Here is a 14,838-nt window from a genome sequence, read left to right as displayed (position 1 = left end):
CAGAGTGGAGTGAGTGTCACAGAGTGGTGTAGAGCAGAGTGAAGCGGCATAAAGTACAGTGGTGCAGAGTAGACTAGCAAAGAGTGCATTTGTTATGAGCAAAGTGGTATAGGGTGCATTGATGCAGAGTGCAGTTACTTAGAGTAAAGTGGAGGGCCGTGGAGTGCAGTGATGCAGAATAGATTAGAGTGGTGTAGAGTTGATGCAAAGTGTAGTGGTGTGGAGTGTAGTAGAGTGGATTCGAGTGGAGTGCTGCAGAGTACAGTGGAGTGGCATAGAAAAGAGTGGTACAGAGTAGAGTGGTGCAGAAAGGAGTGGTGCATAGTACAGTGGTGCAGACAGCAGTGGCATAGAGTTCAAAGGTGCAGAGTAGAATAGAGTGGCACAAAGTGCAGTGACATAGAGCTCAATGATGTAGAGTAGTGTAGCTTTCAGTGGTGCTGCATGCAGTGGCATAGAGTACAGTGGTGAGTGAAGAGTGTGGGGCTTTAGAGTAGAATATTCAGTGGTCAAGAGTGCAGTGTTCAAAGTAGAATGGCATAGAGTAGAGTTGTGTAGAGTAGAGTGGCATAGAGTGGCACAGAGCAGAGTAACATAGAGTGGTGCAGGGTAGAGTGGTGCAGAGAAGAATGGTGCAGAGTAGAGTGGCACAGAGAAGAGTTGTGCAGAGTACAATAGAGTGGCGTACCATGCAGTGGTGTAGCGTGCAGTGGTGTACAGTGCAGTGGCATAGAGTGTTGAAGAGTAGAGTATAGTGACATAGAGTGCAATGGTGCAGAGTAGTTGGAGTAGAGTGCAGTAGCTTAGAGTGCATTGCTTTTGAGTAAAGTGGTGTTGAGTGCATTGGTGTACAGTGCAGTGGTTTAGAGTAGAGTGGCGCAGAGTAGAGTGGCACAGCATGGAGTGCAATGGCATAGAGTGGTGTAGAGTGGAGAAGTGTAGCATAGGGCTCCTGTCTGTAGTTTTCAGGAAAGAAATAACCTGCGCTATCTAGGTTTTTATGGCACAGTGCTAAAGCACATGTTGCAGATACTGCGGCTTTTGCTCATTAAGTGTAGTTGTGTAGGCTACACCTTTTGGCTTGGCAATGCTTGTTATTATTAAAAGGGTTTGGTACTCCGACCCACTGACTGTAAAAAAAAAAATCAATAGACATTCAATAGAGGATTACATTAATCAAAAGCCAACAGAAGAACCCCAACATGAATATTTGTTTAGTGAGTGCACCTCATTCCTGCAGGCCTGTTTTAAGGGTCCTGTTTCAGCCTCATAAACTGGAGCATAGAAGGGGCTTGAGTGGGCTCTATGGTGAGAGTAATCTACATTTCACTTGTTTTCCTATAAACACTCTCACTTTGAAGTCACAGAAATCGAAGTAAACACCAAGCTCACTAAGAAGACTGAGTATGACATTTGACCTATGTGTTTAATGCACAGCAAACGTGACAGGATAAGAAAAAGATTTAAAGGTCTGTTTACAGAAAATGAGATCTCAGAAGACTACAGCAAACAAAGTTTGGGCAAGGGAAGGGAGGAGCTCAAGCTGGACAGCCTAAAACAAATATAGCCAGCAAATAGAAAGCATGGAAATGTGAAACCACAAAGCCAATGGTAAGCAATTGACAGAATGCATTCCCAGTGAAGCTTTCTGAATGTCCCCAAGATGTCTTCAGTAAAGCCGACAGCTGCGCTGTCTGGTGGGTTTCGACCTAATAAGGTATCCAAATATGATAATACATGGCCTGGAAATGTGCTGACTTGTGTACAGGTCAATATTCAGAGGCCATGTCAGTCACTGCAGCCATCACGTAACTTTTATTACATGTTTGGCATGCATACATGTCAACATTTTCAGACTGGAAAGTGGAACACTTTAAAAAATAAATCAGGGAAATTAATTTTCGCCATTGACTTATATTGAGGCATAGACAATTTTAGACGTGAGACTGCTAAAATAAAGCCAATAAAGGTGTGAATCTCCCACCTGAATCAGGTCTATTTAAAACACTATTTTAAAGTCTTTGTTGTTGCAATTACTCTTACTTGATTTGCAATGCGGGGGCCAAGAAAAATGAGGGGGTTCCCAAAACGTGCTTTCCCAATTTATTTTCCCATAGGAATTTTAGACACAGCTACAGCCTAAACTGCTGAACGGATTTACATCAAATTTTGCCGAAAGCTGGATCTAGGTCCAGAAAGAGTGTTTTTTGTAATTTGTTGTAAATCCGTTAAGTAATTTTTGAGAAATGAAAAACTCTATATCTAGGAACGCAGCGCCTCCGCAGATCCCGACACATCTCAAAATGAGTTCTGATTAGCTGCCATCACCTCAGCCAGGAAGTGGTGGTAGCCATCTTAGGACTAGGGAATACCCTGACCCTAGGCCTGCTGCAGGGGTCTCAGTAGGACCCTGGCTGAAGGCCAAAAACATATAGGCCAAAAACATATTTTTTTTATTCTGCCCTTTCAGGCATAGACTGATGCATAAATTACACAAAAAAAGAGAAGCAGAGAACTCTGGGTAGTTCTCAAGTTGAAATGGAAAGCATATCCAGTATAAGGGACTTGGGGGCAGATGTATCATCGTTTTTTTTGTCGCAAACGCTGCGATTCGGAAAATAGCAGTGTTTGCGACAAAAAAACGGGATTTGGAATGTTTCATGCAAAAAGCCTCGCAATATTATGGAATCGCAAATTTAGCGATTCCTTAATATTGCAAGGCTTTTTTTTTCACAACAAAAATTTTTATTTTATTGATCAGGTAAAGCATATATGCAGTCCTCCACAGTCAGGAGAGCCCTGCCACAACATCAAAGCATATAGGAGCATGATGCAAACCCAATCGGAAACAACCCCACCCTGCCCCTCCACCACCCAGAACCCCCCAACGATCCCGCTGTCCACCCCTTATCCCTCCCCAACCCCGTGCACGTAATTATAGCCGATCACCAGTATGCGTTTCTTATCCAGTAAGAGAGCTAGCGTCTCTTCAGGCCTGCAGCCCGTCCATCGAAACTACCTCTTCATCCGGTTCCGCTGGGGTATCCAAGGTCAAACCCCTATATTCCGCCCACCTCTTCCAAATCTTGAAGTGCTTTCGGGGGCACCCTCTTGCTTCAAACACCGGGCGCTCCAACCCCATACAATAATCCATCCCTGCCTTCCAAACACTCAGCGGGGGGGCCCGATCACTCTTCCACGCCCGTGCCAAGTCTCGCTTGGCCACGACAAGGCCCAGGTGACGCTTGTAAATGTTTCCCCCAACACTCTCCAGTATGTGGAGAAGGGCCAGACGATTGGTTTGGGGTAGATCCCATCCCAGTACTTCCGATAAACAGCCCCATACGCCCCGCCAGAACCGGGTCAGACCAGTACAAGACCACACAGTATGCAGCAGAGTACCCATTACAGCACCACATCGCAAACACTCCGGGGACCCAATCAAGCCCGCCTTCCACAATTGCTCTCGCGTATAGTAGGCCCTATGTAGATATTTGAATTGAACCAGTCGTAGGCGCACCGCGATTACAGTCCCTCGCGGGGACTCCAAAGCCTCTCTCCAATCATCTTCATCCAGTGGGCCAATATCCCGCTCCCAGGCTTCCTTCAACTTAAGGAGGGAGGAGGAGACTAGGGTTTGATAGATACGGGATACCTTCTTATCGCCAAGGTCTCCCATGAAGACCTTTGCTTCCAGAGGACTGAAGCGAGGCTTTTAAGAAATGGCAAATTGCGATTTCTTATTTGAAATGTATTAAGCATTTCAGTGTTGTGATTTTTGACTAAGAATTCGCAAATTACCACCAACTTGTAGTTGGTGGTAATTGCCGAATTCTTTTCAAAATGCACTTTTTTTAAATTCTAAAGGTGCCATATGACGCTCATACATGCCCTTAGGGCATGTATGTGCGCCATATGCGCACACATGTCAAATTCAGGGGTGCAGCAGGGTGTCCTTAAAACACCCTTGCACCCTTGAAATTATTCTTAATTTGCGATTAGCAAATTGCTAATCGCAAATTGAGAATAATTTCACATTCATTCCTATGGGCCTTCTGGCCCATAGAAATGAATGGGAAATTATTCCTTAATTGCGATTAGCAATTTGCTAATCGCAATTAAGGAATTTTAAGAAATCGCTAAAAAATTGCGAATTTCTACATATATACCATTTTGCATTTCTCAAATAGCGATTCCTTAATAATCGCTATTTGAGAATCGCAAAATGGTATCTTGATACATCTGCCCCAAAGTCTTTTGCCATTTCTACAGCAAAGTTTTAAGCACAGGATTAGCGCAGTGCTCTCCATGCCAAGCTGTAAAATGACCAAAGCCTTTTACCTTTTACCTAGAATGGTGAAAGGCTTTGGGCCCTTTCTATCTCAGTGTGGATGGCACTGTGCTAATCATATGCTTAAAGACTTTGATAGAAAAGCAGACATTTGAGGTGAGCAAATTTAGAGTGTCGCTGATGTTGAGCGTGCGCTATACAGGAGCTGCTTTACACCTAAACTTGAGAACTACCCAGAGTTCTCTGCTTCTCCTTTTTTGCAGATATATATCCTCTTTCAACAAAATCTGCTGCACTCCAGAAGCAAATTTTTTTAGAGTTTAATATAGCGCGAACTAGACCCGAGACATCAGGTATCAGAGCGCTTTTCATGAGCACCGGTTTCATTACAGAGGAACGCATTCATTTTTGTTAGGCAGCGGGAGATTAAGTGATTTGCACAGAATCACAGTATGTTGAGCGTCGTTTCCGAGACTCCAACACGGTTTCCCAGTTTCGACTCGAACACGGTTTCCCAGTTTCGAGGTCGACCGCTCTAGCCATAAGGCTACATCCTCTCCCCAATGTTATTGCATTTCCAACAATAACCAATATTATTCGACCAGAAGGTGTTTATCATGGTTAGCAATACATTTCTGTATGTCAACTTTTATACTGTGGCCCATCTTGCATGTAATGATGCATTCTGGAAAAATGCAGTTACTATTTTATTTCGCTATCTCAGTTGTTTTCTAGGGAAGTGTCCTGCAGTACCTATGAGTGGCCATATGTGATGTTTGACTGCCTTCAAGCCTGCTCAGAAGTACGTTAGAGCCTGTTTTGACACTTTGTCCCTCCTGTATTTACATCAAAACGTATATATAAGTACTGTGCGTTGACCTGTGCCACTTTGGCAGAGATCTCAGTACAGAAAACATAGGCGACGTTGAGGATTCCAGCCTTCGGTTTGTGAATAGCATTTAGTATTACTGCAAATGTACTACAAAATACTATTTACAAACTACAGCCAGTGGCCTCCGTGAGTTGTACTTCTGTAGTATTACATAGCTGCCAAGGTTTCAGATTGCCATGTATGACATTTTTATAATTTCAGTGAAATTTTGAGTGACATTTCCCCAACTATGAGTGACACTTTCTCGCGAGCAAAAATCATGTAATGAAGACGAGAGAAACTTCTAAATATCAGAAATTACAGCCATTTGAGCAAGAAGAAACTCCTAGAACTTCTTGAAACTGCTGCAAAGCACCAGAAATGGAAGGACACTAACCCTACTGCTCCGTCCTGTAACCTGACTGTACTGTCAACGAATGCATAACCATGATATTAAACACGTTTCTCAGTAGCAGTACTTCATTAAACTTCTGTGTACATGCTGACACTTGCAAATTAAATACAAAAATACTTACTGGATGCAACACATCGAGCACCGAGAGTCCTAGTGGCAAAACATGCACCGGCACCCTGTAGTCTGACATAAGTACTGGTACCCAAGAAGGATGACAAGGCAGAGCAGTCCTGCGGCCAGTGCTGATATTATTACTGTGAGACTGTCTGAATTTGAAATCTCAGATCTTGCAGATCACGTAATTCTCAAGGATGATGAGAGAGACCAGCCCTGCGCCTGCAGATTTTACTGTGTGTCAATTAACAAATCTCATCTCATCTGCAATACGTGGTGCGCTCCGTGCTGGGAAGTAAATGATAACTGTGATCATCATGAGAACAACAGGGGGCCTCTGAGGAATGATGCTGCAGCGCTGACAGACACAAGGACAATAACTAAGTGTGTATAGTACATTCAGTCATTCACGGCTCTGCCTGGCACGCAGTTGTTGGCCAAAGTAAGTACTGTAACACTTACTTAATGACCTAGACGAGTTGAGAGTGCTGTCTGTGGTCGTTTTCCCGGTCTGGTCGGGGCCGCACAGCAGTTACATCGCTGCGTGATGATGCACTCTGCAGCAGTCTTCTGCTCCAAGACACTGAACTGAGTGCAGACTCACTGACTAGTTACTTTGCGCCCGAGATCATCATCGAACATGCCTGTGTTGCGCTGCGCGGGCGGCCCTCAGTGTCCACAGTCCTGTCGGCAGACAACCATTTGTAATGCTGCCAACGTTATGCAAGAAGAACCTGGCTGTGCCTGGAAACATGTGTGATCAAGAACATTGCTGCTGCCACGCGGGATAGCGTAACCACTGTAACAAAGGAGAGTCTACATGTTGTGAGAGATATAAGTGGCTTTACTGGCCACTCAATCACAGAAATAAAAGGGCAGCTTCCGTGTTGGAATTAATAACCCGTTTGATAAAACGTCACTTTTCACGGGCACTGCCTCGAAAGCGGACTTGGAATTTCGGAATGCATTTCTATTTCCGGACAACACACAGCGGCATATTAAAGGTGTTAGATTTCTGTCTTTCAAGGAAAAAAAATTGTGAGATATTTGCCTCATGTAATAAATTACCGTTTGCTTTTGTGTAATATTTGTTGTATTGTAATTTTCTCCTCATGTCTCAGTACTCTGTTCCTATGTGAAGCGCTCTGACGCCCCAGGGTAAAGTCCGCGCTAAATGCATAACAAACTAATAAATAAATAAAACCATTACCACACAGGCGGCGTCGCGTGCGCAGCGCTGCGTGGGCACTAGTGAAACTTACACTTACTTGATAGAGACATGCTGCTGCCCCTCGGCCACGGCACCCAGCCAGGTCGATGGTCGTCCACTACTCTGCCCCACGCGACCGGCCCAGGCCGACGGACACTCACTCGGCTCGCCTCGGGCTAGGCTGGGCTCTGCTGCCGCCGTGGGGCGACGGCACCGGCCCCCCTGGGCCCGGCGCGGCCGCGCTCTGAGTTTTCCTGGTGGTGAGGTGGTCAGAGCTGGCGCCGGCTCAGCTGAGCTGCCACAGTGGGGGTCAAGGTGCGCTGCAGCCTGCAGCTGTGTTTAACGCCGGGGCCGCGGCGGGTGGCCATGATGCGAGACAGCTCGTGCGCCGCAGTCTGCACTCTCCCGCCGCTTCTGCACTTCCTGCTTCCTCCGGACGTGACGGCCCTATACCAGGCCGGCACATCCGGATTAATCCTGGCCCCTGTGGTGCGCCACCGACGTGATTGACAGCTCTGAGGCTGTATCGACATAGCCGGCAGCCCGGGCCCTCGGACTGGCAGAGCAGAGAGATACATTTGTAGCGCGGCGCCGCTCACGAGCTCAGAGAGCTCAGTTGCAGTCTAAGTTAACTGTTTAGGCATTCGGGCTGAGAGCAGCACTCTCAGAGAGCCCGGGCACAGGAGATGCTGGCGCGCTGGCACAGGTGGCAAAAATGCGTGACAAATGCATTCAGTGCGGTGATGCGGATCACTGCACTGAAATGCGTGAGTGTCACACCTATTTCGTGACGCTTGGCAGGACTGGTATTATTACCCCTAAATAAGTAGTACATTAAAATAATATTAAAACTCAAATGTGTGTGAAATGTTGGTGAGCTAAATTTTTCTAAGACAAATCATCTTGGTACAAGTAATTTTGAGAGTAAACGTCTAATCCATACCAATGAGTCTTCTAACGAGTACATTTCACATTGAGTCGTCTTTAAGCACCAAACCGAGTCGGTCACTTGGAGTATAAATCGAGTTGAGGGTGAACTGTGATGCCCTCCCTCTCACGGTACCGCGAGCTTGCACTGCCCTCACCAGGTGAGTAGCAGTAGTGCTCGACCATGTAATACCGATAGACTGGAGAGCGGCTTTGTCTAGAGATTTTTGCCACTTCTCATGTACAGACTCTTAAATTAATACAGCAATGTACGCGTCGGCAAACAAAGGAGACAGATAACTATCCTCGGATTTATATTAACGTCTAAGGTCCTAGTTCATTTCACGATAGAGTCGCTAAAAACAGTTGTGATTTTTTCCAGAATTATGGCGGAATTAAACCAAGAGGGTGAAAATGGCAAGTCAGTCAGCAAGCACTCAGCAGGCAGAATAGGCCTGGACAAAGGAAAGCGCAGAGATGTGTGAGCATGCTTGGCAGTGTGATAGCAAGGATGAACCGACACAGCGTTTTCTGGAGAGAGTCAGAGGGGGCGTTGAAAGTATATGCAAGGAGTAAAGTTTGAGAAGTCGGATAGAAAAGAGAAAGGGAGAAAGAGCAGGTATAAGGATGAAGATAAAAAGTAGAAGAGAAGGCGGGAGAAACAGAGAATAAATAAAGAAACGAACAGATTTACTACACCAGGAGAGAAATGCTGGATAAAAACGATAAGAGAAGAAAATGAGAAGGCAATGAGGACTAAGGGCCTGGTTACGATGATGGTGTGACCACCACTGACAGCACCTCGGTGGCGGTCCCACCGCCGTCATAACACAGTTTACCGCCCGCCATATTACAATGGCGGGCAGATGGATGGCAGTCAGAAAGACCTACCACCATGCATCCGACAAGCTCAAGGAGCCCATCAGTACGTCGTAGGGAGCCGCAATCTTTGCAATGGTGGCTGAGTCTGACAGGCATTGCTGGAGGAATTATGATGTCCCACCCCACCAGCCGTTTCATGGCGGTTTGCCCACCATGAAAAGGTTAGTGGAAAGGGATATTGGGGGTCAGTAATGGGCCCCCCTTCTCCCCTGGCCCTCAGCTGCAGGTTTAAGGGGGAACCTATGGTGCCCCCCTACATATCCTTGGACCATGTGGCAGGTATCGCATGGTGCCTGCCATGTAGTGCAGGCATATGTGCAGTGTTCCCCTTTTGCACTGTGGCGTGTGCTGAAGCCAGCAGCACCCGCCGCAATACAAAATATAGGCATTGCGACCGTCATGGTGGGGGTCGCATTCTAATGCCTATGGTGGGACCACCGACATCCAGTCAGGCGATCCCACCTCATACAGGATGGCTGTCAGACGAAAGTCCGACTATAAGATTGGAGGCAGGAGAGAGAGAGAAGAGGCAAACGGGGCGGTGAGAGAAGGGTAAAAGGACAGAAGAGGGAAACGCAGGCAAAGGAGAAAGCGAGGGGCCAGAGGGATGTCAGGAGCAATATAAAAGGTAGGTAGAGACATAGGAGAGAAGAGACAGAGAAAGAGTAGTAGTGACGAGGGATACCAATAGGAGTATATGGAGGATATGGGAAATAGTGGGTGGAGGACGAGAGAGGGAGAGCAAAAGATACCAAAGAGGAGGAGGCAGCGGGGGGGACAGATAAATAGAGAAAGCAAGGACAAGATGAGGAAAATAACTGGTGAGTAAAGAAGGAAGATATGGGAAGAGGAAGGGAAAGAAGAGCGCAAAAGAGAGAACGTTTAAGGAAAATATGTGAAGATGAAAAGGGAAGGGGAGGAGACTAGGAGCAGTGGGAAATGAAAAATGGAGAGGATATGGGATAAGTGAGGTAGAAATTAAATTAAGAAACGAAGTAAAGGGAAAAAAATACGATGGGGCATGACAAGATGGATGCAAAGACCAGGAGAAAACTGCACCTCGTAGAGGCAGGATACGGGTAAGAATAAGAGTACCATAAGCTCGTTTACACAAACACAAAGAGATGCTGGCTCTGCAGTGACATGCAAAACTTGTTCTTGCTTTAGGTGTCAGCCGATTATGACTCAAACAGAATCCAGGTATGAGTTGCTCATTTGGGATTCCAACATTTTGATTGCTCCCCGGATAGGGGAGAGGAGTTGGCCTAACGGCTAGGGCGCTCGACCTCGGACCTGGAGACAGGGCCGTTTCTACCATTAGGCCAGACTAGGCGGCCACCTAGGGCGGCAAAAGGGGGAGGGCGGCAAAAAACATGGGTTCTCCTCTCGCCCCAACACTAAGCATGCCCTGCTGTCCTCTCTCTTCTGGGCCCCAGCAGTTCAAGAATCCCCTAGAACTCGACCGCTCAAGAGTTTTTAATGTTAGTTTCCCAGTACATCCTGTTTCTAGGGCCTGTGAGTCCTCGCACTCTCTTCCTTGCCTATCTCTTTTACCTGTCCCTCTGTACCTCCACTTACTATTCATTTTTTTTACATTTTGTGACTCACCAGCGCCAAGAGCGGTTTTAAACAACACGTAGCGCTACATGAATACACTGACAATTCCAGGAGCCTTGGTTTTAGTGAGAAAACGCAAACGTAGGTGTTTAATAGGCAGTGGGCTCTGTACGATTACCTATTTTATTGTTAAAAGTTTTAAGACCGTGTAAAGTAATCAAGATAAAGAAAAGGGTTGTGTTTTGTGCTACACTCCAAGCGAGGGAAAAAAGTACTGACTAGCAGAAATATATTTGGCTCGAAGGAAGATTTAATGAAATGCGCTCATCTTCGCATCGGGGTCAAACGTGTGCACACCATCTCGGATCACGCAGAGGCAAGAATGGAAGGAATTTTGAGAGAGGACCAAAAAGTTGTAGAGATTTTGGAAACAGTTCCCTCGGATGTGCGTGACAAGTCAGGAGTGATTTCCCCTATTTAGAAATACTAGATTTCTTACAAAATCATGTTATTTAAACGCAGAGTCAGTGTTCCCTTCAATATTACTTACCCCTTTTGTACCGCCAATGTTAACTGAGCTGCTTCTCCGTGCTTAATGTATATTTAACTGTGATAGTCAGCGAAGCTCGTATTATTGCATCGGGAGCTGCTCTCCGCTACTCAGAATCCATTGCATCAACTCATAATCACCTCAGAGGCGCTACATTAATGTTGTTTACTGAAATACTCAGAACCACCAAAAGATTCTTTTGGTGGTTCTGAGTTTTTCAATAAACAAGAGTGCAGAGAGGACGACGTCTTTGGGCGCTATGATGTCATGGGTATTCGATATCCAATTATTAAATTCCTTTGCCTTTAACGATACAATTAACAGAGTAAAACAAGATACCTAGGTCCGACGCCTCAGTAAAGCTATCTTGGTTCATTTTAGCCCTTGAGTGGGTTAGAGATGGAGGAATAGTATTTTTAAATGTATTTTGAGTGATAAGGGTGTTAAAAGACAGGGACAGCTGCGTGATGTGACCAAACAAGAGGAAAAGGCCTTTTGACACTAATCAAATTATGCTTGGTAGCTATGGGTTTGAGAGTGTGTGCAGCCTATCTGTGGCATCTTTAAAAAGTTGTGGTAAGCCTGTTGGAGTCTAGGGGCCTCATTTATGAGCCCTTGCGTCAGTTTTGGGCTTCCGATGCATCACTTTTTGTGACGCATCGGCGGCGTAAAACATGCCTCCTGTTGCTCACTATTTACAAAGTGACGCATCTAAGCAGATGCGTCACTTTGTAAACCCCTGCGCTACATTATACCTGCGTCAGGTATAATGTATGCAGAGAGGGCGTTCCCCCGCAAAAAGCCTCATAATAGTGACGCAGTGAAATCTATGAGATTTCACTGCGTCACCTTTAGGACGCTGTTGCGTCAAAATCTTGCGCCTGCCTCACAGCAAGCATAAGACTGACGCAAGTCCTTTCACATGGGGCTTTCACCAAGTGAAAGGACGCATTGCTGGAGTTGCGTCACTTTTGTGACACACTCCAGCAATGCGTCACTTTTGCGCTTACAGATACGTCAGAAATACTGACGTATCTGTAACTCCTTGCGACATGATGCGTCATACATTAAATATGACGCATCAGGTATGTCGCAAGGAGTGTGCACTGAGAAGTGACGCATCGCTGCTTTCAGGCAGCAATGCGTCAGTTCTCATAACTGAGGCCCTAGAAGTTTAGTAGCTTCTGGGTCCTGGGAGTTCACCAGGTGAGAATTGAAATAGTCAAGAATAGTAAAACTGGAACTTTGAATGATAAAAGGTGCCAGCAAGGAGAACATGAAATGAGTAAAACCTGATCTGAGGCCTGGGGAGGCAGCTGTGCCTGAAATGGCATTTTTTCCCATTTATAGCACAACTCTACCCAGCTGAGATGTGGGTGCTCTTACACAACATCAGAATTTGAAATGCCAGGACTTAAGAACTAAAGTAAACCAGTTACCTGCGGTAAGAGATGTGTGAAAATATCCAAACTGGCAGAAAGTGGGAGGGAGAAGAGACGAGAAAGCACTGAAGAGTAAATAGGTGAATAAACAGGGGGCAGGTTTGGGCAGTGGGGAGAGTAAGGTGCAACTATTGAGAGCAAGGGAGGGGCGGCATTTTTCAATTCTCGCCTAGGGTGGCAAAACACCTAGAAACGGCCCTGCCTGGAGACATGGGTTCGAGTCTCGGTAACAACGCCAAAACTTCCTGTGATTCTGGGCAAATCACTTAATCTCCCCGTGCCTAAAATGAATGTGTGTCCGTCCTCATGTAACGTAACTGGTGCTATGTAAAGCGCTCTGATACCTGATTCGGTTCGGGTCTAGTTCGCGCTATATAAAACTTTGCACAAAAAAAAAATAATCTCAGCCAGACATTTGTGCACTAAATTCCACAGAACTTTGCACCTGACATTAAGGTGGCACCACTTTAGAAACTGGTATCAGGGAGAACTAGAACCCGAACTTCCAGCATTTTGAGCACCACACTAAGCCTGGTAATAATATTTAGCATTCTCCCGTTGGGGATCACACCCTTTAGCTAAACACTAGCACTATTCAAGGATTCACCATTTCATATCTTACCATTGAGTCAGAGGGGAGTCAGAGGGGGATACAATTATTTTTTTCCAATGGATCCTACCTGATGCAAGATATAATCATCATGTGTGCATGGGAGATTCCCCTTTACTTTGATTATGAAAAGTGACTTTACTTGAAAGACAGCCTGAGCACCACAGCTTCTGACTGCATGGCTCACAGGCGAGAGCCACTGTCTGGTCCCTATTGGCGGAAAAAGGGCAATGCGAATTTTACAAGTAAGGGAAGAACTTATCAAAGTTCCACCATTTCAAATTTTTCAATTAGGGTGGCCACCTTCCTCTAGGTCTTTATGGACGCTGTATCCATTTATGGACTTTTGTGTGATATCCGGAGAGCTGTAGTGCTGTTTTGAATCCATTGAGCGCCGGGGCGGCTCCTCCTTAATGACGTAAGAGCGTCGCTCCACTGGCTCAAAGCCAGCAGGTGAAAAATAAAATGTTCTCCATCAAAGTTTTATTTTTCATCTGCCGGCTATGAGCCAGTGCTGTAGGGAGGGGCGGGCCAGGGCATGGGAGGAGGAGTGCTATGTGCACTTCTAAGTGCACATGTGTGTTTGGCCAGTTGTTTCAGACTAGCCAAACACACATATGCACTTAGGTTTCTCCAACCAGGCTGTATGCAGCAGGTGGGCTGGAGAAACAGCACAGGCTCCCTGTCCTGAGCAGTGAGTTTTTTCACCCCTCTTCGGCCATTCACCACGCTACTCTCATACCATGAGGGCAGGGCCGGGTTTACACAGGTAGTCTGTTGCTGCCTGAGTGCCTGCTGGGACAAGGAAGACAGGGGCGCGATGCAGGAGGTGGCCAGCAGCTCCAGGTAAGTGTTTTTTCTTTTAAAATGATTTACCCCCTCGCTCTCTTTCCTGTGCTTCCCACCTCACCACCTTTTAATTGTGTCAGCCGCCACTGATTGAGTGAATTAGATTAGCACACTCAAAATTAATGCTTTGTAGGTGAATAGTTCAGGACTGAAGACAGTGTCAGTATCGACCTGGAGTGAGGTGGTGATCTTATCTTCATTACCACCGATGAATTTTAAAATTGTGTCGATCTAGCAGACAAACGATGCCCGCCAATCTAGGGTAAGCATCTACAAGTAGTTGTCACTTCTTGGCACACGTCAAGTAGGCAGAGGCTGTCTCCTTGCTAGAGCTCCCACCAAGAGATTTCTTACCTCTTGCTTTCCTTCAGTGTCTTCTCCATGTTTACAATGCCACGCATTTTGTACAGAAACCACTTGTCAATGTCTGTCAGCTTGAAGATGTCATCAATTGGGGCCCCATCGTAAAGCGCCTGAAAAGAGGGAGAGGGGAGGCACGGTTTTATAAAATGTTTGGATGCCAAATCATTAACTCGCACCCAGACCTAAGTGCCTTTCAGAAGCGTGAGTGTGCTTTTTAGGATAGTCAGTCTTTGTTTATTTTTTTTATTTTTATTAAAATACATGAGTTAGTAGGAAGTGAGTCATTATAGCACATCACATATACACTTGATAACAATTGATACAAAACCATGAAAAAGAAAAAAAAGAAAATTCAGCACACAGGAGTTGATAGCCATAAGACAAACGAATAACATAGAAGGCAAGTTAAACATTAAATCCAATAGTCATAAATTCAATTAATTACAAGGGAGCAATCAAAAAAGTAAGGCTCTAGAGGATAGAAATGATTAACCACCAAGTATGGGATGGGGGATCAGATTACGGACTCGAGATAAGAGGTAACACTGCCCTTTAAGGGCATATAATCTATGCTCCATATTGTATACTGCAAAGAAACGTGCCCTCCATATTTCAAAAGAAGGCGGTTCCTGCTGTAACCAAAAGGAGGCTATAATAAGCCTATACACAGCTGTAGCTAAAAATATTAAATTAACATGTTGCTGTAATATGCCAGTCGCTACTGACCCAATTTCTACACCTAGTAGAATCTGCGTTG

The 14,838-nt window shown here is 45.6% G+C and overlaps 1 protein-coding gene across 1 annotated transcript in view; it reads right to left on the bottom strand.

The window, feature by feature from the left end:
* The window catches only part of CPS1 (carbamoyl-phosphate synthase 1), a 161,772-nt gene that overhangs the window by 87,796 nt on the left and 59,138 nt on the right, over positions 1-14,838 (bottom strand). Inside the window, exon 21 of the mRNA XM_078680583.1 lies at positions 14,073-14,191. Within this exon, the coding sequence (XP_078536709.1) occupies positions 14,073-14,191 (119 nt within the window). The remainder of the gene's footprint in view (positions 1-14,072; positions 14,192-14,838) is intronic.

This window comes from Lissotriton helveticus, chromosome 3_1, assembly GCF_964261635.1.
Source record: "Lissotriton helveticus chromosome 3_1, aLisHel1.1, whole genome shotgun sequence".
NCBI classification, from domain to species: Eukaryota; Metazoa; Chordata; class Amphibia; order Caudata; family Salamandridae; genus Lissotriton; species Lissotriton helveticus.
This window is presented reverse-complemented; position numbering and strand designations above follow the sequence as displayed.